Raw genomic sequence first — 26181 nt, 5'->3', positions numbered from 1 at the left:
CGTTTTTTTCTTACCCTTCCCTTCGTGTTTTTGGACGCCGCCATCTTCACATGTCTACATCATCGATTCCCAGGTGTTCGTCATGGGCTAGACATCCTGCTATTGGGCGGCTTTTTCACGCACTTCCGGCAAAGAGATGAGTCGTCTGCTCAGCGTCGGCTCGCCGGCTGATCTGCCAAGCGGAGTGCCGGAGTGCTTGGGCATTTTACGACAAACGAAACAAGTGTAAAACAAACGCTTAACCGTTTGTATTGAGTGCAACACGGCCATAACACGACATGAATATTCTGTTACCTGAGTACGTTCCATAAAGAAAGCGTTGAAGCCCCGTGGCACTTCTTTCGTGCAATCGCAGAGAACGCCCCGAGCCGAATGCCCGGGTTTGACGCATACATTTTATTCAACTTCAAAACAATCCAGAGATGCGTTTCTAACGAACACAACGTCACAACATGCGTTGAAAGTCTGAACCACGATTGACAGAGGATGGGTTGCCTCCTGCCCGTCGTAAATTCGGTACTCACCTCGCGCGCGCTTTGCGGGGACGAACAGCAAGTCACTTAACTCTGGCGCACAAGCCGAGATGGCTTTTAGCCACGCACACTGCACATTTGTTTTTGTGTGTCAATAAAGTTTACCAACAACACTGCACATACCCCATGCGAGGTTGAGTCGTACGCCGCTCGAGAAAGATAATCCAGACCATGGGAAGCACTATCCACCCGCAGAAGCACAACGTCGCACTTCATCGCGAAACAAAGGCGTCCACAACACACACACCATCGCCTCCTGTAATGCCAAACGCATCTCGCACTTCCCAATGGGAATGAATGATAGGCCTGCAGTGCCCACATGTCGCGAGGTGGGGCCCCGAGCTGAACCGGGATCACGCAACCGTAACTGACCTCTAGAGCGGTTTGTGCCTTGTTGCCAGGGCAACCGATGTTTGATATTGTCAAAGAAATGGTGCTCGCTCCAGCGCTAGAAAGCTCAGAGCCGCGCCGGAGCATGTCTTGCCAACGTAGCCGCTCTCCACCACGCGTCGCCCCAAGCCGAACTGGCGTTTTGTGCACGGGTTCAGTATCGGCTTAAAATGTCTTTTTCACATGCCGCCGGCAGGAATTACCACCGCCACAAAATAAGACCCGGCACTAGCGGGGCCACATCTGATACGGCGCTTTTTGGATACACAGTGCGCGGTGCATCAAGGGAACGAGCGCACGACCCTCCCCGTTCGCCGCCGATAAAAAGTCATGTGCCGCCAGCAACGTACACCGCGAAAGGGCAAGGCCAGGCCGCCGCATACATGCGGCCAAATTTTTCGTTCGCTTTTCCAGCCTTGAGCGGAGTGCTGGGTTCATGGTGTCAACAAAGCTTGCCTGTAGCAGACGACAGTCTGAGCAGCGCAATAGCGGAAGTACGTCACCGCTGCGGAGCGCAGCATCATGGGAGGCAAGGCTCGCGCGCCGTCAACAGCGGAGAGTAAGTCGAAAGGAGGAGGAAACGCGGAGCGACGATAATGCGCGGTTTTTTATTTACGATTTCTCAGCTAATACTCATCGCTTTAACAAAATGCTTGCGGGAGGAGATTGCAAATACATTGCTTTATTTGGGTACATGCACATCCATGCATCGGCGGAAGGTATTTCAGGACCCCTTTAAACCTTCATGGTGGTCGTGAAAATTGCGTACAGCTTCACTACCTTCACGTCTTAATTACGCATTAGTGTGAGCTTCCTTCATTTTTTTGTATGTCCTAACTGGCCACATTCACAGCAACGTTACTTCCTGCAAAAAAGGCAGCTTAAATTCTCGCATTTCCACACATTTAAAGGGGTCATGAAGACAAACTACATCTTTGTTTAATTTGAAAGAGCTTGGCTTCAGTCATAGAGTTTCTCAAAGTTAGTGAGAAACTCTATGGCTTCAGTACCTCACTCAGCTCCATTAGAGCCACGAAAGAGGTTTTTTTAACAGAAGAAATGCAAGGAGTATTGGAAATTTTTCAAATTTCGCGCTACAGTGACGTGTTTATAGACAGGAGTAACGTCATATGGGCCAGCACTAAAAACAATTTTCAGTGGGTTAACCGCAAGTTAGCATTCAAGTGATGTGACCAAATTAAACTAGAGGCTCTACTACAATCGTCGGGTCATGTAGTTTAACGATGGCTTAGTTTGGCAGCCGCCAATCGCACAAACAAAATTATGTGAAGTCATATAAAAGTTGCCGGAAAGTGGCTAGGGAGTCACTTCACATGTTTTCTTTAATATATCTCCCTGACTTTTTCGAAGTTTGCGATGAAATCAGTATCATTATTTGTTATCGAGACAAAGCAGCCTTTCTAATGAACCAGATTTTCAGTTTGTCTTCATGGACCTTGAGGCATGCAGGGTAATTGTGTGGAACGCCCGCAACTTTGGCAGGGATACATATGATTGCATTAAGCGTTACTACCACTTCAGAACTATTTGTATAAAGGTATATCCACCTGTCTTAAGACAACGCGTCTTTACTTAAGTTTATATATACCAGGAGAAACAGGAGTATCAATTTTGCTATACAGGGTAATCCCACTCACGTGCCTGCTTCAGCTGCGACCCCTTTTTTCAAATATCTCTACTTAGGTAGGCTAAGCTGAGCTAAATAAAAGTCATTCTTGAACGGTAGCGGAAACAAAGCCGAACCTCTCGACAAAATTATTTGCGTTTACCGGGTGGTGTGATGACAGTATAGGCAGCAGGGGCGCCAATGTGTTCCATTAGCAGCATAAGCATGCGCAAATACCGAGCCCTGAGTTCAGTTTGAACACACGTATGTCCTCCTCCTTCTTCGCTCCCATTGCGGCCAACCATTGACGCTTGTATCAGCGTAACGCAGTTATTTCTAATTTTGCGCCGAACTGCCCTGCCCACGCAATGAGGCGGGCCTGTAAATGCGAGTGCTAATTCAGGGGTTCCAGTACGCCATCAAAATGGTTCCTCTCCTTGTTCCTTCCAGGGCCTGCGGATTTCGCAGTTCTCGTCAATCACATCAAGAAAATGACACCCATCAAGACGCCGCTTGAGGAACGCATAATAATCTACAATGGCAGTGATCCGGTGAAGATCCCGGGTGATCCTATAACAAATCCGCGGGCCACGCCGGCAGCAAGGATGCTACTGTATTACCCAGAGAGCTGAAGAATAATGCTTACATTGTCTCCGTCAACGAAAAGTGACAACGTTCTTTTATTAACAAGTGTGGATGCGACTAGGAGTGTGTTTTCATAATTTTGTTTATGACCATCATTCTGTTTATATGTTTATTGAAAATTTTTCATAATTGTGTGACAAAATCACTCTCGCCTTTCCGCCCATTAGCAAATAGCAACTTTTGATAGATAACGCGGCAACAACGAGTGCAACTGTAGGCACCTTTAGTGTTCGACATAATGTATAGCAAAGTAATAAGCCCAAAAAAGTTAGCCTCTCATGGCCAACACGCATGTGTTGCCTCTCCAAAAGAAACATGAGTGTCCAGGAAACCCACTGCAGTTACCAGTCATATGGACACATTCTACGTTTATGTTTGGACTAATGCAATAAAGGTCTTACAGAAATATGCGAACAGTGTTCTATTTGGCGGCAAATACATATTGAGAGAGACGGGTTGTTCCTGGAGACTGCGTTCATTAGCTTGCTAACTCCGAACGTTACGACGTTACGAGTAGGCCTAGCGCATGATGATGATGATTATCCACAGATAATAATGACGGTGGGTGGCTGGTTATGAGTTATCGAGGACCATACCCCTTGGTGACCAGAATGGATGATGATGATACCGGGTTCACGGGGAATATTCTGAATGCACATCCCTGATGCTCACAATATAATATTAACAGTAATATTTTTTATCAAGAAACAGGGTTCATGGGCGGCCCAGCCCAAGCCAAAAAAGGCTTGTGGGGCCGTGCCCGGCAGTTGGCGGACACATCGTAGACCCAGTCGTTTATAAAGCAAAAAAGAAAGAAATTAAGTACAATAAACGCATATAGGTGTACCAAAAAAAAAAAACTCCACAACATACACGAAGCATATATGTCAACCACTAAAAAAAACACATTTAATTGGCGCACGGCTGCTCAGCGAAACCAGTTCGGAGGAAAGCGAATTAAGAATGGAAGGGACACAAAAATTGAGCAATCACTCACCATACTTTGTACGAATCGTCAGTATGACAGAACGATCACGTGAGCGAAGGTCACGTTGAGGAGTGTACAATGTACAATGATCTTGTGTTCAGATATATTTCCATACCACTGTCTGTCAGAACAACACAGAAAATTCAGGTATGCGTAACAACTCAAATATATCTACGTGCGACTCATGCGATAAACCATACATAACAGACCTTATAACCGATTTTAATAGGCAGTTGATCTTGTGTTTCAGTAAAATATGCTGTTTGGCTAATTTGTGCATATCGCTCAAGGAAAAAGAGCGGTAAAAAAGAGTTCTAAAACCACGTGGTCTTTAGCGCTCTTTTTCATCAAGCGATCTTGTGTTTCCAGAAGGCGGTACAGAAATAAAAACTGCAAATTCCATACCGCACCACACTGTAAGGTAGCGCATATGTTATTTGCTTACGCATCTTTAACGGGCATAAGGCTTTAATGGAGAACACGAGACAAGAAATCTTTCGGAGTTCGTTCATACGTGATTTGAGTGGCTATTTCAAGGCATATCGAAATCAAATAATAAACCTAAGCATTTGACGGCAGGCACAGCAGGTGTTCATGCACAATGGACACAATTACCAGTATGCAAATAAATTGGAACATGGTGATGAATAAGTTTAGCTGGATTATGGAAACAGACCAGTTGCGACTTTTTGTTGTTTATGCTAATTAAGTTATCGCTGTACCACCACATGGCTTGCATACAGTCATGCTCCAAACTTTCCATTGCTAGTTCATAATTATTATGTCTGGAAACAAGTACCGTGGTATCCGCATACTGGAAAACACAGCTACGAGTGCATGAACTACACAGACCCTTAACGTATATATTAAAGAAAATAGGAGCAAGAATTCACCGCTTAGGAATTCCCGAAATTAAATGTTGTGAATTCATTCTTATCGAACCTAACAGAACAATTTGAGAACGATTGGACAGGTAGTCGTTAATCAACGATAGAAACGACCCTCTGAATCCCTATGGAAATAGTTTATCTGATAAAACGAAGTGTTTGACAGACCCGAATGCCTTTGAAGAATCCAAGAACACGGCACAGGCAAATTCATTATGCTCTAAAGCGTTGTTGAGAAGATCAGAAAGTTCTTCGAGAGCTGCTTGTGTTCCAAGCCCTCGGAGAAAATCGAATTGGTTGAGTGAGATCACGTCATGAGCAATCTTAGAATAAGGATGCCTCTCACTGCGTGGAGACCCTAAGAATTTTATCCTGCTCACCAGTATAATGAATGTTCGTGAATTTGTCTCAAGAAAACTCAGCGTCACTGTTGCAATGTGTTTTTCTAAAGTAAGTAAAGTAAGAGCAATGGTAGGAAGAGTGAAAATTAATTTCCCTATAGTTCCTAACGCGATTTCTCGAGCCATTTTGGTGCAATGGCTTGACGAAAGCCTTTTTTAAACCCACAGGTACAATTTGTGTATCAACGATATTGTTAATCTGAAAAATACATATTTCTGGACCCCATCACATGAACTGCGTTCATCAACAACTCAAAACCGGACGTATTTTTTCGATGTAATACCAGGTTTGTGTCCCGGAAGCTTAACTGTCGGGCTAGAAATCGGATGAAAGAGTGCAAGCTGCAGCCGTCACAAATAAATATACAGCGGCTATAATTGCACCTCATCTTTTTGGTCCGTATGCACCGCACACGTTGAGCTAAATTAGGGCAGGTAAATTAAGATATGCTAAATTAGCTAAATAAGCTAAATTAGGATAAGCGGCAAAGAATAACAAAATTTTGTTGAACGTGAAATCAGATTAAGAAATGATCACTACAATCGGAAACTTCAAGTTTTGGTGAGAAGAGAACACGATAGACCATACAAAACATTGTGAAGTAGTAATATTAGTGGCGCTTTCATTCGGAGAGGAGGGTAAAAGGTTACTTTGTGGGGAAAAGGAGTTATGAGGGAAGGGTATTACAGGGGTTGCCTCGACTTCAAGCATAACTTTTTTCTTATTCGCCGAAGGTTTAATGTCTTTCATACGGTTGATCGATTGTAGGGTTTAACCCGCCGACGCAACGCAGGCGATGAGGGGTGCCGTAGTGAAGGATTCCGTAGTGAAGGGCTCCGGGCGTGTCGATTTTGACCCCTTGGGGATCTTTAACGTGCGACGAAATCTCGTACACACGAGCGCTCTTGATTTTCGCCTCCATCAGGAAAAGCGGCCGCCGCGGCCGGGAATCGAACCCGCGACCTCGAGCTCAGCAGCCCAACGCCTTAGCCACTGAGCCACCGGGGCGGGTCGTCTTTCTTATAGGGTCGTCCTTCATCAGACTACTCGCACAATACCACTTTTGGCTGCAAATTTTCCGATCTCGTGTAACAAAGACTTATCTGATAAAGTATGTGCTTTTTGGTTCAAAGTGTTCGAATTAGTGTTTCGTAGGTTTTCTGGACGCTGTTCATCGAAGAGTGGGTATATTCTTGTTAAGTGGTGCATATCTGCCGCGGTGCTCGTGTTAGAGTATACGGATTATGCTGGCGTGTGGATGTTTAGGGGCCCCTTGTTCATTTCTGAATGATAGGCGGGGCGTAAGCTGCATTTGCGCATAGCTTGTTAATGAATACTTCTTCAGGTCGTGTTAATCAGAAAGTGTTAGCGAGGTAGCCAAATGGATGAACGTTCGATGCCTGAACAAGCGGAGATGTAACGTTGGCGAGACCAAAATCCACCCGAACGAATTCGGCAACACAAGAACAAAATGCGGAAACAAAACCGAGAGCGCAGCGCCTTCGCCGAGCACTGTGAGACATCCGACCACAATACTGACTTCACCGGACGGCTATCCTTGAAAAGGAAACAACTAGAGGAAGAGGCTTGTGTTTGACTAGTGGTACATTCAGCGAACTCCACAAAACCTTAATCGCTCCCTTAAAGCTCTCCCGTCTCTGTAAACAGAGGGGCTGCCGCAGTCACCTCTGAGGAAGGAACCAAGCTAGTTACGAAACGTCGGGCTCTCAATTTATTATACGTTTGGTCGGAGTCTGTATAATATTTTTCAGAAATTGTATATGTATAAATCTTATAAAAGTATCGGCACCTTGCGTAATCAAATGTTGTACACTCAAGTAAGGCGTGAAGGACTGACAGCCGTCCTCCAAACCTGTTGCACGTACACTCGTGGTTGTGTACCGTGTAATACATAAGAATATCTACCGTATACGTGCGGCCTATTCTCAGTCAGTATCATCATCATCACCAGCCTGTCTACGCCCACTGCAGGGCAAAGGCCTCTCCCATTATTCTCCAATTACCTCGGTCCTGTGCCAACTGTGACCAATTTATCCCCGCAAACTTCTTGATCTCATCTGCCCATCTAACTTTCTGCCGCCCCCTGCAGCGCTTGCCTTCTCTAGGGATCCACTCTGTTACCCTTAATGACCAGCGGTTATCTTGCCTTCGCATTACATGCCCTGCCCAAGTCCATTTCTTCTTCTTAATTTCTACTAATATGTCTTTAACACCAGTTTGCTCCCTGACCCACTCCGCTCTCTTCTTGTCCCTTAATGTTACACCTATCATTTTCCGCTCCATTGCCCGCTGAGTCGTTCTCAATTTAAGTTGAACCCTCTTAGTGAGCCTCCAAGTTTCTGCCCCGTAGGTGAGTACCGGTAAGATGCAGCTGTCATACACTTTCTTCTTCAACGACAATGGTAGGCTGCTATTCATTATCTGATAATGTCTGCCATATGCACCCCACCCCATTCTGATCCTTCTAATTATCTCTGCCTCATGGTTGGGATCTGGGGTCACAACTTGGCCTAAGTATATATATTCGCTTACCACTTCCACTGCCTCGCCATCTATCTCAAACTGCTGTGCTGTCCCGAGGTTATTGATCATTACTTTAGTTTTCTGCATATTAATTTTCAGGCCTACGGTTCTACTGTGTTCGCCCAGTGCGGAAAGCATGCTTTGCAATATATATAGTCAGTATATAGATATTTCAATAAATCTCTTTCCTCTTTTTTCTGTAGTATATAGCTACCTAACTGGGGTTTCAATTAATGCACTTTGTTAAAGGGACCCTGCAACCCTCCTTCAACTTTTTAGAAATACTAAATGGTTGCAGAAAATAGATATTTCAATAAATCTCTCTCCTTTTTTTCTGTAGTATATAGCTACCTAACTGGGGTTTCAATTAATGCAATGTGTTAAAGGGACCCTGCAACACTCCTTCAACTTTTTAGAAATACTAAATGGTTGCAGAACATGGTCAACCAACACATCGAGTACTTAGATTAGGGGGTCGCAAAGTTATCTCAGCCAAAAATTGCTGCTCTATTCCCATCAGATAACTTAGAAACTTGCTCAAAAGATTTTTCGCTCTTTCCCGGTCTTGGCTTTATTCGACCGCTGGAACTACGACATTACAGCGGTGTAGCGTGTGTTGGCGGGGTTTCCTTCAGTTGCAGCAATGAACGCATACGATAGGCACTTTAAAAAGAAAGCCACAGAAGCAAAGCAGAAACGGAAGGCGTATCTGCTGTGACGAGCAAATCACGCAGTGTCGGTGAGTGCCGGCGATAACTACACCTTTCGCAGTGCTTCCAGGCGCGAAAAAAAAAAGAGTGAGAAGGTTTACAGGAAGTGATGCAAAGCACCTTTCAAGGGGCCCTAAATAGGGTGGCAAAGGCTATAAGGCCTAGAGCTACCACCCTTTCCTGGCACCTCGCAGCGCTGTGGATGCTACTAGCTGATAAGCTCGAGCAAAGCAACCTTGGTACACTTTTCAGGGTGCTTGCACTTCCAGGTACGCGCAACCATTGGCTCCTCTCAGCGGTTCCTGCAGCTCCTTATTTTTAGCAGCAGGCGCGCATTCTCCATCTATACTGGCTGCGTGGTACAGCTTTTCGCGTCGGCCGTGCTACCGGTAGCACTTCAGCTCTAGCACAGGAGAAACTAGCGTTTTAAGGCCAGGTAAGGAGGCTCTAAATACGACGGGCTCGCTCACGGCAATAATTAAAGTTTTCCACCTACGACTAGCGGCCCGCTTGCGTTTCTTGTATGCGGTGCTGTCGCGGCTAACATGTTTCTCCGAGGCCTGGTCGCGAAAAAATGGCTGCGGCTTAGCTCAGCAAGCCTTGGATACGCAAATCGAAAGCTTGGCACAGTCTGGTTGAGTCTTGGTTTCGCTAGGTTAACCTTTGGTTTAGCTGTATTGCCGACCACGTCTCAAAGCCGTTCGGTTCCGTGCAACGCTTACAGAAGGAGGCCGGGCGAACGCCGCGAACGCGACGTTGATTCATGGCGAACGCACCGTTCCTCTTCGCCGGGCGTGAGACCAGTTACGTTGCCCGAAACGACCCAGCGCCGCATGCATGGGAGGCTGCCGGGGTGGTCGGCTGCCGGCGCAGCGGCGGCGGCGCCCGCCGCTCTCGTGCTGCGCAGAACGGCTGAAAACGCGGCCTTGTGCGCAGCGCCGACAGCGGGCCCGTCGAATCACGTGATGCGGTTAAAGGGGTGTGTTGCCTGTAATCCTCCACGAAATCGCTGGACGAAAGTAGTAAGGATTTGCTTTAAAAAAGGCTTGGCATCGGCGCAGTTATTCGGTCACCGCTTTATGAAGCCGCGCCGACGACGGCAGCACAATCTGTCACTGCACTATCACCCCCATTCACTCGTTTGTAAATTGATTTTCAGCAATAGCCCGGATCTGGAGGCGACAACGAGTTTTAGTTGCCGCGGTGTGTTCCGATTCGTACGCGGTCCATATCCATCGGGAAGGCAGGTAGTTGCCGCAGTCGCGACTCGCGTACGTTGCGTTTCTTCCTGTAGAAGACGCTCCGTGCTTGTCAGCGTTATTCAGACCTTGTAAACAACGTGCTATGTCTAGAAACTCAGCTAAGCTCGTGTGACGGATGGCGACGATCGACATTCGTCCCTAAAAGATACGCCGTGCCAGAGTGTCGGTCTCGTAAGCGCCGCCCGAATCACCGAAACCACCTGCGGCTTACCCCAGAGCCGGAGGAGCTAACTGTCCTCAGCATTGAACAGAACCCGCCCAATAGAGGCAGAAAAGCTACGTCAAAGCTCTCTTGTATAGGGGCAACACTTCACATGTAAACAAAGAAAGAAAAGAACGCTTATCTAGCGATAGCGCGCTTAAAATAGCGACCTATTACGGCCCCTTTAAAGGGGCCATGAAGACAAAATAGAAATCTGTTTTATTCGAAAGCTCAGGTGTTTTATAGTGCTCCCAGCGCTTGTCCGGCAGCAAACGATGCTTTATTCACTGAGAAATTACTCAATTTAACGCAAAGTTTCGATTCTCCCGCCAAATCGTGTTTCGTGACGTCAGCGATGACGTATCCAGGGCAGGTATTTGAAACGAATGTTAAGCGTGTTAAGTATGGTGATTCATTGCTCCGGTGACAAAAAGGCTTTCGTTGCTTCGTTTGCTGTCCGTCCTCTAGATGACGCCACACTGCCGCTCAGGCCCGCTGTACGCATTCGCTTTGTTTTTGAACGGATTTGCACCTATAGCTTACGCAAGTGAAGCTTTAGTGTTCTCACTGATTGCGTCTGTAACGCGAATACGCCCTACACGGAAGCCAACTTTCTCTGACGATGATGATGATTCTGGGTGAAGTGTAACAAAGTTAAAACGCTTCCCTGCGAAGCTTGACGACAGCTCCGGTACGCCCCCTTCGTATATGTTGATGTGCAGCAGAGGAAAGAGGTGACGCAAGCGTGCGACAGCGCTACGTGAATAGGCCTAACGTCATATCGGGAAGTGAACATCGACAGCCCTTACCGTTAGGCCGACGTAGTATGAGAATGGCGTTGCTCTGCGTGCTTTAAGGCTGTTAGCCACAAGACTTTAGGCCTAACTTCCCATTTCGAGGTTTAGGACGTTAGGCCTAACGTCACATCTTCGGGTTTAACACCTCAAACCGGCACCCACTCAAAAAAATTGGCCGCCTATCTGCTCCTTTCGTTGCAAATGTCTACAAAAGACGATAGCATTTATCGACTTTTGCCAAGTAAATGCCTCCCTTCGCTTTCCCACTAGCCTCTCATGTTGTTCCTCTTGCGTCGCGCTCCTCCCACGGTAAAAAACGCCAAAGGTTGGCTTAAATCATTTTAAATTTACCGCGTTCCACTGTTCCAGGCCCGGTGTATCGGTGCCAACGCTGTTGTACGGCGATCTTGATGACAGGAGACGACGACGACAGGAGACGCCTACAGCCCGAGCCCCCCAGGTGCTTTACCCCTAACAATGGCGGGCAGGTCCCGCGGGGCAACGAGATCTACAATACGGGTTTTGTAGGTTTCTTGGAACGAGACCCCGAGTCCCTCCGCTAGCACGCTGACTTAAAAGGGATAGGCCTAGGGAATCGACAGACGGTATAAAAACAAGTTAATAGTGAACGTGTTTAAGATAAGATCACACAGGTGATTGTGAATTGAAGTTAACTTTAAAGCATACATTAGACTAGTATACGTTCGCCCACGTTCTAAACTCCCCGAATCGCCCTCCACGTACAAGCTTTGTGCAGGGCTTGTCCGGAAGGCACTCCATGCAAGTCGTTGCCCTAAGTGTACCACTGGGTCTAACACATTTAATGAATTTATCGGTGCTGAGCTATACACCGCACTAGCGTAGTCTAAACGTGACCTCGCTAAACTATGAAAAAGGCTCAAAAGGCACGCTTTGTCCGAGCCATTGGAGTGACGGGAAGCTACTTTTAGCAGTCTCATTAGTTTCAGGAATTTTATTTTAGGTTGTTTTATGTGTGGGATAAAAGTTAGGTTTTGATCCATAAAGAATACGAGGAAACTTTTGTTCTATTTTCACCGCTATGTCTGCTCCTATGAGCTGGACGCTATGCCAATGCCATAAAGTTGCGCTTTAAAGAATTCAGTTTAAATTCATTATTTTCTGCTCCTTTATACAATTTGTTCGCTGTTCGCACCTACTGGTATCAGACGCTCGCAGACCGAGCGTTTATAGGATTTAGAACTGATTTGTACATAGTAAACACTGCGTGACACAGTTGACTGCCTAACGGGTTCATTTTTACGATAAAAAGAGTACAGCTCAGCACTCCGCCCTGAGGAACGATATTTCCTTGTACGCACGTTTTTTTTTTATAGTGCCGTGTCAACCCTTACCTTATGCGTTCGTTCTAACAGGTAGCTTTCTTTACGACCAATTTAAGCATTAGTTTTTTTATCCCGCGATGCCCACTGGTCTAATTCTATAGCGCTGTCAAACTCACGTTTTTTTGTTCTGAGTAAGTAAGGTCTTTGTACTATTGCGTGCGTAAGACGACATCATTCTTACGGCATTTCACACCCCGCCATTTAATGTCAACACCTTTTTTGCGCGCTACGGGTGAGTTGGCTGTGCCTTTAGGATTGTTTATTGTGATATGTTAAGACAGTTCCGTTGGAACCGACAAAATTTGTATAAGCTTTTTCAATATTGCCGCGAATCATGTATGGGTTTGTTTATTTATTGTTTGTTTTAACTGCCGGGCCACGCCCGGCTGTGTTATCTGTGTTCCAAGCAAAGCGCGTCTTCCATTCTTTATTTTTATGCCGCACGGGCTATCACATTCAGATAAGCAAACTGTTTCGCCCTAACGTCGCTAGCCCAGAATAATCTTCTGTGATCTACAATGTTCTGGATGTAAATCGACGGTTCCAGAAACATTCGCGCCGAAAGATGAAAGCCTGCAGAGCAGACGCCGCGGCATTCGATTCGACGACACTCGCCTGCGCAAGTCACTTTGTTGACCGCTGCTTCGCCGCCTCTGTATTCTTTTGAGTTGTTAGGGGAGCACAAGTTCGCTCCAATAAACTTGTTTCTCCTTCAAGACAACTGCGTCGTCCTTGGCTTCGTGACAATATAAAATGTACGGCACCGGCAAGAGAAGGCGTCATGCATGACAAGGATAAACGAGAAAAAGGGCCAATGTCGGCTGATGGCTGGTTATCCACACAAAGAACAATGCCGACGTCTCTGAAATAACGCGCTAATTGCTCGAGAATGCACGGTGACTTAAACGCGCTAGGAGGTTTTCCATTCTCACGAAACACAGAAAATAGGTCGCGCATTTCATCTCATAGAGAAGGCGCAGCTATAGAGTCGCATCGGACATTTTTGGATTGTTGGCGCTGCTTTGTGCGTGCGCCTGCTGCATTACAGTCGTATCTGAACATTAACCGTTATGCGCACCAACGAAGTTTACGCGCACATTGAGCAGAGCACCAAATTCGGGCAATGTGTGGCGAGGAGGACAAAGGGAACCAGACGTGCGTTGGGGGCATCGCGAAGTTTACAGCCCAGGTTTGTCGCGGCAGTGCCCCGTTCTCTCCTCATCTGGCAAAGTGAGCGCTAACTTCTTTTTTTTCCCACAAAGTTGGAAGTGAGGCTTGTATAACATATATTAAAGTGGGATGATCTCATTCGAACTAAACGTAAAATATATTTCTATTAAAGTTGGGTTTAGGGACTTTGTACAGGGACTTTGTACGCCGTATATCCTATACTCCTTGCGAGGCTCTGTATCTTCCGCACTTTTTGTCAGCTTGTTCTACCCCGCAGGAAACCAAGAATACAATAAGTGAGCGCAGGTTCTGCTGCTTGAATCATAGGTTACGTTTAAACGGAGCCACAGTTAAACCATTGTCAAGTAAGATAATCCGTATACTGTAAGCGCCGTACGCTAGCTTGTTGCTGCAGGCACGACACATACGCTTCCGCTGTAATACATATATGCCTGCCCGGGCCATCGCCGAATGGTGACTGCGATTTCACGTGCGCCTTGTTCGCTGTTGACTTTCCTTTATTGCATTTACCCAGCTATGCGCGGGCCTAACGGCAGAAAAAAAAAACGGCATTTAGGGAAGATAAACTTTTCCGCGCACTGTTTTTGTCACCGCCTGCAATCAACAGAGCCGGCTGGTTGACAGCGGCATGGTTTGTGGAGGGCTCGTAGAAAGTCTATAGCTTATACCCACTCACACTGGCGCGAACATTCTGCGCATGCGCCTGCTAAGGATCGGTGCGCCGCTTTCCTCCGCGACAAGGTACTGACCGACCAACCGGTAAGCCGTAACGCGTGGCCGATGTTTCTCCTTGTGTTCCTCCTTGCGGTTCATTAAAGACTATTTGCGGTTCATTGAAGACTATGCAGGATCGGCGTAGCGTACACGAGCTCGTTCCCTTTCCGCCTCGCGGCGTCGCTGGTCGTAAGCTGTCTCTTCCTCGGGAGTACTCATGACGCGTGTCTTCCCAACTACAAAGTAACATGCGGTCGGTATTTGCTATTTAGCTGGGCACACAGTCATACAAGCGTAGGACAAGAACAGGCAAGACAGTCAGCCAAACGTCCCGAACAAAAAGTTTCAAGGACGTCTCGGGCAAGCTGGCGACGTGGGTATATCTATAGGAATACGAGGCTGGCCCAAGACACAAAAATTTTTTTTTATTCGTGCACTATGTTTTGGTGCGCTCATGCGCACACCTCGCGTCTTCAGTAATAATTGTGAGTTTTCAGGAAAGTTGCGATATTTAGCAAAGTTGCAACGCCAGTTGAAAAAAAGTGGCGATAGGAGTTGGGGCCTTGGAGAGACATTTCCATCGCCCTCCCCTTCCGCTGTGCAGGTGTAACCGTGTCGGAACGCTGCGTAGTTTTAGCCCCGTTACCCGCCACGGTGGTTCAGTGGCTAAGGCGTTGCGCTGCTGAGCACGAGTTCACGGGTTCAATTCCGGGCCGCGGCGGCCGCTTTTCTCGTGGAGGCGAAAAGCATAAACGCCCGTGTGTACGAGATTTCGGCACACGTTAAACATCCCAAGGTGATCGAAATTAATCCGGAGCCCTCCACTACGGCGCGCCTCATCGCCTGCGTAGCGTCGGCGAGTTAAACCCTACAATCAATCAAATCAACTAGCCCCGTTGAAGGATGCCGTCTTGGCAGCGTCGTCACTCCGATTCGGAGCAGAACTTGTAGCTTCCCGACACCGTGAAACAGTGGCAGCATTTTTTACTCACTTTGCCGCAGAGCTTCATCCGAGAGAAATCGATTCAGCAATCGATTTCATCAGAGAGAAATCGCCAAATAGACGAGAGTGAAGGCGGGGCTTCCTTTTTGTTTGTCTGTTTAGGCATTCGAAACAGTTATATTTAAATTGGTGGGAAGGTACGCTATGCCGACTGTTTGTGCAAAGCTTCAGCTGCCCACGCCTAGGAGAACCACGACGATAATAGCGCTATCCGTGTTTGTAGCGGAAAGAGCCTACAGGAGCTCTAGGACTCGAGCAAGCTGTCTAACCCCTCTTCCCTCATTAGGAGTATTCGAGGTTTTTGGCACCGGGTTAGAACCATTTTAACAAGCTGGCAAGTGAACTAACATATGCAATCCGCAGGTAGATCACACAATTGTCCTGCGTGCACACTTTCAAAATTCTTGATGCGTGCCCATCGGTTCAAATGGAATTTGTGCCAATCAACAGCCGCACAACTCAAGTTTGACAACAGGCAATTCAAAAGTTGTGAAGCAATGGCGATGGAAGTGTGTGATGCTAAATAAAGCACAATAGAGTGTCTTTAAAATCTTTGCCCGTGACACATCTTTCGTTGCATGAAAACTACGGAACATTCATTAATGTCATCTGACTAAAGAAAACATCAGTAAGTCTGTGGGACTAGGCCATGACTAAAAACCCGTCCGTCGTATGTACACAGTTCTCTTGTTGATGGACTTCAAATGGACTTCATAAATTTCAGTTTTTCTAATTTTATGTGCGCAGCGCTTTATAGAAATGTAGTACAAACTGGGTCAACAGCCTTTTACGCAGCCGCTTCCAAAAGTGCTAATAAAAATTGAGACACCCGATCAAATGCTTTCGCAAGGTCAGTTTGGATAAGGGCCACCTGTTCCATCGAATTAGACACGCACTCCAATATAAAACGAGCAACATGCATATTTTTTAATACTTCTGTCCAGAATGCTTTATGTTTGGTGGGATTCAACTAAACTAGAAATTACATGTTGAAGACGGTTAGATATAGCTGTCGCAAAACTTTTGTAGTCCACATGGCAGAGGGGGACTGACCGATAGCCCTCTACAGATCTCAGCTTGTGTACATCCGCAGTTTTGGGTATTAACACTGTTGCCCTAAGTAAAAGGTTGGCGGCAAAACACCATGATCACATACGGCCGTGAATATGTCCCAGAGGGCTGGAGCAAGGATATCAGAAAACTTCTGATAGAATTCCCCGCTAAGTCCATCCGGTCCAGGGGTCTTGTTTGTCTTAAGCGAAGAGATGGCAACTTTAACCTTGTCTAGTGTAATAGGGCCGGAAACCCTAGCACACTGATCGTCCGCAAGCCTTGAAACTAAGCCAATGAGGGTACGAAAGCCAAGCTCTTGACCCACGACATTAGACCCACTAAATAACCTGCAGTAGTGAGCATGGAACCCACTGGCAATATTACCTCCTTTGGAAGAGCCGATTAGCGCTGAAGACAAATCGAAAGTCGAGTGGGAAAACTGTAAACAAAAATTCATGTTCTGGACCAAGTTAAGGCACCATGACATAACATATTGCTGGAATTGCCCTTTAGTTATGCCAATTTCATCTAGAATTGATCCCGGCATTACTGCCTCCCGTTTATGAAGTTCCACCAGTGTACGGGAAGGTTCACGTACATGAAAGCATTTTAGAAACAAAAGACAAAGCTGTCTCTTCTATAGCAAAATTTCTCACCTCCTGCTCAAAAAAATCCCATTCCTGATATAATGAAAGATAAGCTAGTGCGAGAGTACTGTGTAAACACTCCGAAATGTTTCTGCAAAAGATTGCATCAGCCAATAGGAGATATTGAGCTTCCATAGATCCCACTGAATCAGCACACCACTCGACCTTGATCTATCGAAGTAAACTGATACCATATAGTGGTGGGTAAAAAAAAAATGGGCACACATTATAGCAAGAAATCCCTGAAATTTCTTCTGCCGAAACATAAATTCGATTCAGGCGTGCATTAGAGCTACACTGAAAGTGAGTGAAGTGCACGGAACTCCCTTTCCTCTCTTCAACATCAACGAGACCATGCGCGTGCACTAGATCAACCAGGGTGGCTGCGCTAGTTCATAATTCACGCTTAGCCTGGAACGATCCTGCATACTACATACACAATGTAAATCCCCCATGACGAAGACTTTTCTTTGCGCGCGTAAAAAAATCCCTAAGGGACAGAAAAAAATCCCTGGCCGTCTCCACTAACGTAAAACCTAGGAAGGGGCGAAGCATGCAGTTCATAAGTCCATTTTTGGCGCCTTGGCGTTTTTGCCCACGGTGATGAAACCATTTGGGTGTACAGGTATACAGCTTTTCTTGAAGCTCTAAGCGTTCTAGCGCGAGGCGTCGGAATGCGAGTGTCTCGGTGGGTTCTTTTAGTACGCGTTACGTCCTACTTCTAGCGCGAGGCCTTGTAAAACGAGTGTCCCGCTGTTTTAATGCCGTGAATACGGCGACGAGAACGACGATGACGACAGGAGACGCCGACATCCCGAGCCCCTAAGGCGCTTCGCCCCAAAAATAAGGTACGATCAAGACAGTTCACGCGTGCGTAGAGGCAAATAACACGCCACTCAACACCTCCAATGACAGGGTCTCAGCAAATAAAACGGCGTGAAGTATCGGTACTACGGGAGAGACAGGAAAACCCTATGTTCTTGCTGATGAAGATAAAGCATTCCGCACACGAGCCTGTGGACTGGCTAACCCAACACTATACTGTTCTAAAAAAGGATCTAATGCTGCCGATATGTCCCTGTCTCTGCAGAGCTTAAAATCTGTCTCTTGAATGGGCGCAATGGATACGTTCATCCGTTTAGGGAGGCGCAAGAGCTGATGCTGTCGTCTCCTGTTCCTTGGGCCTCTCACATTAAGTGTGGCAGCGGACAGTTCTGTGACGCTTACCATTATGTCGTAGCATCTTACGCGCCCTTGCAACCTCCAGATGAACCACCCTGGCGGGTGATCTTGGATGACAGTGTCCTTCCTGGCTGCTTGAAGCCAGACAGCGGCACAAGACCACTAGCCGAAACAACTGTGTCGGAGGAGTAGAGTGCGGTGGACGCCTGCTTCTTGCCGGCGATGGATGACTTCTCACCATCCACAGGAACAGGCCTCTTCATCGGTCTGCTGCTGCCACCCTGAACATCGTCAGGTAGAGCCACAGCATCCGCCCAAGATGATGAAGCAACCTCCATGGGGCGAGTAACGGAGGCATCGCCCCCAACATCACCGGGAGAGAAGTCACTCCTCTCATCATCGCTGGCAGGCAGTGTTACTGTAGAATAATCTTCCTCCAAGGCTTTACTGGCAGTCATCGAATTCATGCCAGTCGGCTCCTGCTGCTTATCACTTGCCCTCCTAGCTGACTGCTTGTCATTAGGGTCACATGCCGCACGTGACCACGTGGCACTGTATGTGGCTCCACTTGCTCGCTATCCCCCGCTGGAGGATGTGTTGGCACAGACAATCGCGCTTACTTAAACAAAGGCCAAAGGTACAGATAAAATTCAAAATTTCTGCCAGGTGTTAACACTTGCCGGCGGCTCACAGATAAAATAGTAAGAGCAATTGACATGTCGGCACACACGCGCATAACTGATACTACCGACATGGAATCAGCACTACCAACGCGCACTCTAAACATTGAGATTAGAAACCATCTTCAATAAAAGACAGCTCTTTATCACTAAGTGCTAGTTACGGCGAGCTGACGCAGTCATGCCCCGATTTTTTGATGAAGTATTACTCGATAAACTCCCTTTCCATCTTGTTTACTGCTTTTTTCAAAAAGGTCGTCTGCTCCGGGAATGGCGTGCAACCGCAGCGCTTACAGTGATCGCCAAGTGCCCTCCGTTGTTGCTGCAAACAGCCAGCCGGTGCTCTCTGGACCGGTCGTTGAAGCAACGGCCGGTTTGGCCAATGTACACCTTCCCGCAGTACAACGAGATACTGTACACGACATTGCTAGCACACTCTGTTTACCGGGTGGGGTGCTTCTTGGTGCATGTTGCCGGTGGCTTACTCGCCATCAAAGGACAAATCTTAGCCAGCTTGCAAGGGGCCGAGATTACAATGCGCACATTGCATCTGGCCGCAACCTTCTTGATATTGTGTGATAGAGTGTGCACGTATGGTATAACACGGGTGTTTTCATATTTTCTTTTTCTTTGTGCACCTTTCTGCCATCTTTTTGATTGTGAAAAAGGCTATCCCAAACACTCTTAAGGACGGAAGGAGGGAATCGAGCTCCTTGCAAACGGCTGGGCTGATTACTGAAACCCGTAACCAAATTATACTCGCGAGACTTCGTTAAGGCCGAATTGAGGCATTTGTTAGCGATTCCCCTCTTTATCAGTTCAGAATGGTCGCTGTCGAACGGTAAAAGGCTTTTTTTAGTTCAGCAGTTATACATCCAGCAAACATGTGCCTTCGTGAGGCTAAGTTTAAGGTCCAGAAACTGAATTGAGTCATATTTTTGCAATTCACATGTAAAATCAAGACCGCCAGAACCGCTAGGAAAATATCAGTTAGATTTGCCACAGCAACTTCGAGGCTAAAGTCAGTAAGATTTAAAAGCATATAGTCATCCACGTATCTATATTCTAACATTACAATTGTTTATATCGGCATTGATGCGCTTGTCGTTCCAGTTCTTTTTTACATGTTCAGACACTTCCGTTGAAACCAACAACATTTGGAAAAGCTTTTTCGATTTAAAATGTCCAGCGGTGACAGGCGAAGGCATGATGTATCTGATGAAAGTTATAAGGGGAAACAAGAAAAAGGGTCAATATCGGCCGACGGCTGGGTACCCGCACACAGAACAATGCCAACGTTTCTTCCAAGTCAAAACAACGCGCTCATTGCGTGACAATGGACGGTGCCTTAGACGCAAGAGGGTAGTCCCTACTCGCGCAGCACAGCAGATGGATCGTGCATTTTATTTCATGCAGAAAACGCAGATATAGAGTTGCATCGGACATGTTTGGATTGTTGGCGCTGTTTTACGTGTGTGCCGGCTGCAATGCTGTCGTATCTGGATTTACCTTGACAGTTATGCACACCAACGACCTGCACGCTCACATTGAGGAGAGCACGAAGTTTGGTGCAATGTGTGGCGAGGAGGACAAAAAGAATAAGGCATGCGTTGGAGGCGTTGCAAGGATTACAACCAAGGTTTGTGGCCGCAGTGCCGATTCTTCCCTCCATCTGCCACAGTGACTTCTAATGTCTTTTTTCCCAAGCTTTGGAGGTGAGGCGTGCATCATATATAAATAAGATTATCTCATTCAACATAAACATCAAGTATAGCTCGATTATGTGATGAAATCTATGTGATGAAAAGAAATAGCTATGTGATATAATGTAATTATGAAATGTAATATAATCTGTGTAATGTAATGAATGAATATGTGATGAAATCTATATGATGAAAAGAAATAAACTGAAACTGAAACTGAAACTGATTAAAATGGTGTTCAGAAACTTTCTATGCCGGATATCGTATACTTCTTGTGAAGCTTTGATTGCTTCTTTCGTGCTTTTTTGTTGGCTTGTTCTGCCCCAAAAGAAACCAATCATACAGTAAATTAAGAGCAGGTGCAGCCATTTGGATGATACGTGTCGTTTTCATGAAGCCACATTGAAGCCATCGCCAGGTATTTTGCTCGCGGTAAGCATAGGCATACGCTTACGCTGTCGATCAGCCTGCTTCGTCGATCGGCGACAGTGATCCAGATTCATCGTGAAAAATAGCGCAAGAAACACAGGAACAAAAAAAAGGGAACGAGTGCGTCGTCTCCTCTTTTTTTTGTCCCTGTGTTTCTTGCGCTGTTTTTCACCATGAATCTGAATCTGCACCAACTAGCCCAACTTGCCATCTTACTTCTGACAGCGACGATCTGCGCTTTGTTCGCTGTTGTCTTTTTTTATATCGCAGTAACACAGGTTTCGCCGAAGTTATGCCAATAAAAGATATTCACGTATAAAATTTCCCGTGCGCTGTTGCTGTCCCCTTTTGGGAATGAACGGACCCTGCTTATTAACAAATGTAGGGGTTGTGTGGTGCTCGGAGAAGTACCCTAGCATAGACGACGCTCGCACTCGCGTCATTACTCTCCGCGAGCGCCTATTCTGACTCGTTTCGTCTCTTTCCTCCGTGATACAACGAAACATGATAAGGTCACCGTGACAAGGTGACTGACCGACCCACCGGTCAACACTGTCACGATAATATTTTAAATATGCCTTCGCATTAAAAGCGTACGACTGTTGTACATTGGAAGGAGAGAGACTTCTAAAAAAATAATGGGTGCATACGTTTAAATAATTCAGTATTTAATCTTTGTGCATTTTACAAAAGTGCCAGTTACTTTAACAGCATTAGAAGGTCTTGCCGTGGAGGGCCGCGACAAGAGGAGGTTGCCTAATTCAAGCGTTATATGTTCCTTCATCGGGCGGAAATTACAAAACCTGATTCTCAGGCGCTAGTTGTTAGTTGCTTGTAACGCAGAACTTGCCAGATGCGTCCTTCTAGGCGCGCATGCACTGCCCATTCCATTCCAAACGCCACGCGCGGACACTATTTTGCTGGGCGCACTATCAAAGAGGAGCAATACAATAGCATCCGACACGCTCAGCCAACGTCCAGAAAAATGGCTCATGTTTACACTTCTGAGACTTGTTATTACGACCGAAGGCAAAAATTATGCACACAGGGATTCGTGAAAGTTTGCCTTTTCTTGAAATTTCCAGCCTGTCGTCTGGCTATATCTACTGGATGATGATATTTTTATTTTTGTCTCCCTCGCCTAATCACGTGGTTCTCTTGCACTGAAACGCACGCATACGGCCCAGATGGCGCTGAGTGATCAAGCGCAGGCAAAGCGGCCGCTTTCCTTTCTCCTATTGACGTGGTACCGCAGCAGCGAGGCTCCGAGCGCGCGAAGCGACAAGAAAGAAAGGCGAAATGTGCATGCCGGTGGTCGAAGGTCACTTGCGACGCGATGAATGATCCTGAAAGACGTAGTTTAATAGAGCTTTCGCTCTAAAAATGTCAACGACGGGTCGGACAAGCTGGCCATGCGAAAATACTTGCAGTATTGGAAACGGCACGATCGGAAAGACGTTGCTGTCTCAGAGGACTGTTATTGCGCTCGAAGCATTTAAGCTGCGCCCATGCACACATGCAGCCTTTTCAGCTATATTCGTCACTTCTCAGCAAGGTGTGAACATTCAGCAAGGTTGCAACGACAGCTGAAGGAAAGCAGCAATAGGCATTGTGGAGTTGGAGGACCATTTCCATTCCCCTCTCTTTCCGCTGTGTTGGTACATCTCGTCGTTTCGGCCCCGTTGCACGCAGCTTTTCAAGTCTGACGTCGACTATATCTCAAGAAAGGCTATCGTCTTTGTCACCGTTCCGGAAGGAAGGATGCAGAAGTAAGGCAGGAAAGTTAGCCTGGCTAGAGTGTGTTATTCTGCACGTGGGAAAGGAAAAATAGGCAACAAAAAGGCAAATAGGCAAAAAATGGGCAATATGATCATTGCCGTATAGGTGTAAGGGGTGCACACCAGATTTCTGCGGGACGCGCATCATGTACAGGTCATCCTCCCAAACCGACCGAGAAACTGTGGAAGCCTTTTTGATAGGAAGAGAGGGGGAAGTATGCGTCAGCGCACCGTCCTTGGCACTATCTGCAGAGGAAATCAATTTTTTTGGAGAGGGGAAGGTGGTTGAGCGTGGGCGAAGGATGAAGGCTGTTTGCACGTGTCGGTTAAATTTCCGCCAAGTGATATGGACTGGCGCTGTACTGTGGCCTGTGGTATGTGCGATAGTGTTTCATTTAGTTTTTATGATAACCCCTTCAAATTTCATGTACTTATTGGTGTAATTCCTGTTTATGTGTCATAAACTGATTTGAAGTTCTAGCGTGTGTTTCGTCTTTTCTTTAGCTTCGTCCCTGTCTTAATCTTCGCTATTACGATGAATTCCTCAGTAGTAGCCATTTTGTCAGCGTCCGGTGCCTCGATAAGTTTTCACCATCGCTTAGTTTGTCATAGCAACTCGCTATCTAGACAACAAAAAATTAGGTTAAAAAGGTCAGCTCAGCATAAGTCTAGTGCTATGCAGGTTTTTACCACAAAGACAAGAAAGTTGCAAGTCGTAGCGGTTGAACTTCGCAAATCTAAAATATGTGATAGTGTGTACTCACGCTAACTCCTAGTCAACGCGCTTGCCACTTCTCCCTGCTAGACGTCAATCCTAGTGGATCCCTTTATCGCGCCCCCTTGACCCCTTCTTCCGGCGATTTCCCTAACTCTATTACTGGAGCCGCACAGCATCCCCATGCACGGGCTCTAAGCGTGTCGTAAATACAAATGAAATCAACAGGCCGATAAGAGATATAAAAATAAAGTGATTAATGCTTGCCGGAGGCGTAAACTCTATTGCCGGCATGAAAAAAAAAAGAAGAGGAGCGGGCGCACAAAGGTCCCTGAGGGACTGACTGTCATTATAAGCACAAATCTAGTGAACTTTGTGAATGGATCTTCCTTTGAAGCACCTGTTGTTTAGGAAAGCAAGCCTCACATGAGGCTAGCCACGGATAAATATGTCCTGAAGGAACTCTCTGTCCTGCCGCCCGACTTGGAAAGCGAGAGCGTTACTAGGCTCATAAAGCAATTTTCCATGGAAGTTTTCTATGGAAAGAAAAAAGGCTCTCGTCACATACAACCTACTGAATATTTTATCAATGTATTCTTCTGTTCAAAGCGAACCCCACATAGGCTGGCAGACCAGGTTGAGTCTAAAACTAATTTTCCCTGATGTGCCTAGCACTCTTATGATGACAAATGGGCTCTGAAGATGTCAGTTTCTCTACCTGAAAGCGTATAGAATAATGTACTGAAATCGATTGCAAACCCGTTCAAGTTATATTTGACGTAACTGAGATGTTTGCTCTGTCTTCATAGCTCTCTTTCTTCTAGGTCAAAGAATTGAAGAAGCAGTATCCTGGAGCCTTATTCCTGAACTCAGGGGATTTCTACCAAGGAACTGCCTGGTACTCGGTCCTCAAACACGTGATCATATCAGCCGTTATGTCCAAGATGGGATACGACTTCGTGGTACAAACACTTTCTTTACAGACAACTTGCGTAAAGCTGCAATGCTGTCATTGTTGTTTACGCGCACTGCGAAAACAATTGGTACCTGAAATCGGAATAGTGCCACTGGTTGCCTGAAAGTTGCACTCTGACTTTTGACGGCGCAGATTTCACAAAAATTGTGGTTAAATTTCTTGACGGGTTAGCATTTGCGGATGAAATAAACATTAAGATGATACAACAAGCCCATCATGTATACCAGCGGAGTAGAACTGAATCTGTTGGGTCACCATTATTGCTTCAAAGAGCGAATCACTCTTTGATATACTGCACTGCTACATTTGCAGTGATGCAGGCAGCTAGTTAACCATCAAGAATGCTACAATGGGAGTTCACGTGAATCAAGGTCGGGTTCTTCACTGCATAGGTACACCGCTACACCAGCACGGTCTTCTTCAACCCATGTTTCCAGAGAAAGCTACGATAGCACTCAAGCCTCTTTCTATCATTCGATTTTGACGTTTTCTTTATTAAAAACCATTTAAATGTTGAGTTGATGTGAGCAAAATTTTGTATTTTGTAAAAAAGTGCATAAGAAGACTGGCACTTTTACGAACGCAGCCTAATTAAGGAGAAGCAACGCAAACATCCATTATACGTATATAGCGTTGGACAACTGCAGGGTGGAATCCAGTGAATCCCGCAAGTGTAAGAGATGATAGGAATCCCTATCGCATTTCCTTGGGACTCATTACATGCTTCGTCAACAACAACAACAACAACAACAAGGTCAAATTTATTAGTTTCATCATTTCAATGGTTGAACAATTGGTACCATACTGCGTTTTTGAGTGGCTTGTTAACACAACTATAGTGTTCTGGACGGCTTTACCACTTTGACAAGTGCGAGACCGGGACTCACGCATGCAGTTATCATTGGTCAGGTACACTCGCGTAGTGTAAGCGGACACGACAAAGAGGGTATCTCTAAGCGGTCACTCCAGCGTCACATCTTATACAATTTCTGGCTGTACACGCCTCATCCGCGCAGCAGGAATCAAATCTCTTTACGACCTAGTTGCTTGCGCCGGGGCTATCCCACACACAGGCGCCATAACTTCAACGTATCCATGACCTGGCGCTAAAAAAATCAGGAGCCATTCCCCTCTGCGAAGGTGTATGACCAGCGAAGCTTTTTAGCTGACGTACGACATACAGGTTACAAAGAATTTATGTGACAGTTATGAACAAATTTTATTTTTCTCGAGCGTTGACGGCGGTCGTCTCTAAGAAGAAGTCTTCCCTCTCGTACACGATACATACACGGAACTGTAGCTGTAAGCTTTGCCGCGGTGGAACACGGTTAAATCAAGTTTTTAGAGCGATAGCTAGGACCTGACGAAGCGGCGTCCAGTCAGCTGCTCTTGTAGTAGCAACTACTGCACCATACAACTGCACCACTGGCAACACACGGGTGCTGTTCGGCTCACCCGACGTGAACGCGAAGTGAACGCGCAGAGTGCGGAGTGAGCCGAAGTTTGTCGAGGAATCTCGCGTTTTTCGTGCACGATCAGAAGTGAAGAGACCCAGGTGGTAAAAATTGATCCGGAGCCCTCCACTAAGGCGCGCCTCATCGCCTGAGTTGCGTCGGCGCGTTAAACCCTACAATCAATCAAACAGAAGTTAAGAGAGCCGCCACGGACATTGGCTAAAAAGTGCACCATCAGGTCAAATGCGGCATATGTTGATGCTGCTAGTTACAGACATCACGAAGCATGTGCAGTTACGGCCATG

The 26181-nt window shown here is 46.4% G+C and overlaps 2 protein-coding genes across 4 annotated transcripts in view; both read left to right on the top strand.

Moving 5' to 3' along the window:
• LOC144167698 (protein 5NUC-like) overlaps positions 1 to 3605 on the top strand; it is a 54143-nt gene extending 50538 nt beyond the window's left edge. Inside the window, exon 9 of the mRNA XM_077696881.1 lies at positions 3001 to 3605. Within this exon, the coding sequence (XP_077553007.1) occupies positions 3001 to 3182 (182 nt within the window). The 3' untranslated portion in view covers positions 3183 to 3605. The remainder of the gene's footprint in view (positions 1 to 3000) is intronic.
• Positions 3606 to 20194: 16589 nt separating this feature from the next.
• LOC144167697 (protein 5NUC-like) overlaps positions 20195 to 26181 on the top strand; it is a 23937-nt gene continuing 17950 nt past the window's right edge. For 2 of the 3 annotated variants that reach the window (XM_077696878.1, XM_077696879.1), the window contains exons 1-2: positions 20195 to 20460; positions 24271 to 24408. In XM_077696878.1, the coding sequence (XP_077553004.1) occupies positions 20266 to 20460; positions 24271 to 24408 (333 nt within the window). In that variant the 5' untranslated portion in view covers positions 20195 to 20265. Of the gene's footprint in view, positions 20461 to 24255; positions 24409 to 26181 lie in introns of all 3 variants that reach the window. The other variant, XM_077696880.1, reaches the window with a different exon arrangement.

This window comes from Haemaphysalis longicornis, unplaced genomic scaffold (assembly GCF_048455015.1).
Source record: "Haemaphysalis longicornis isolate Haplotype H1 unplaced genomic scaffold, Haemaphysalis longicornis Haplotype H1 scaffold_2, whole genome shotgun sequence".
Lineage (NCBI taxonomy): Eukaryota > Metazoa > Arthropoda > Arachnida > Ixodida > Ixodidae > Haemaphysalis > Haemaphysalis longicornis.
The sequence above is the reverse complement of the archived record's forward strand: the minus strand, read 5'-3'. Positions and strand labels throughout refer to the sequence as shown.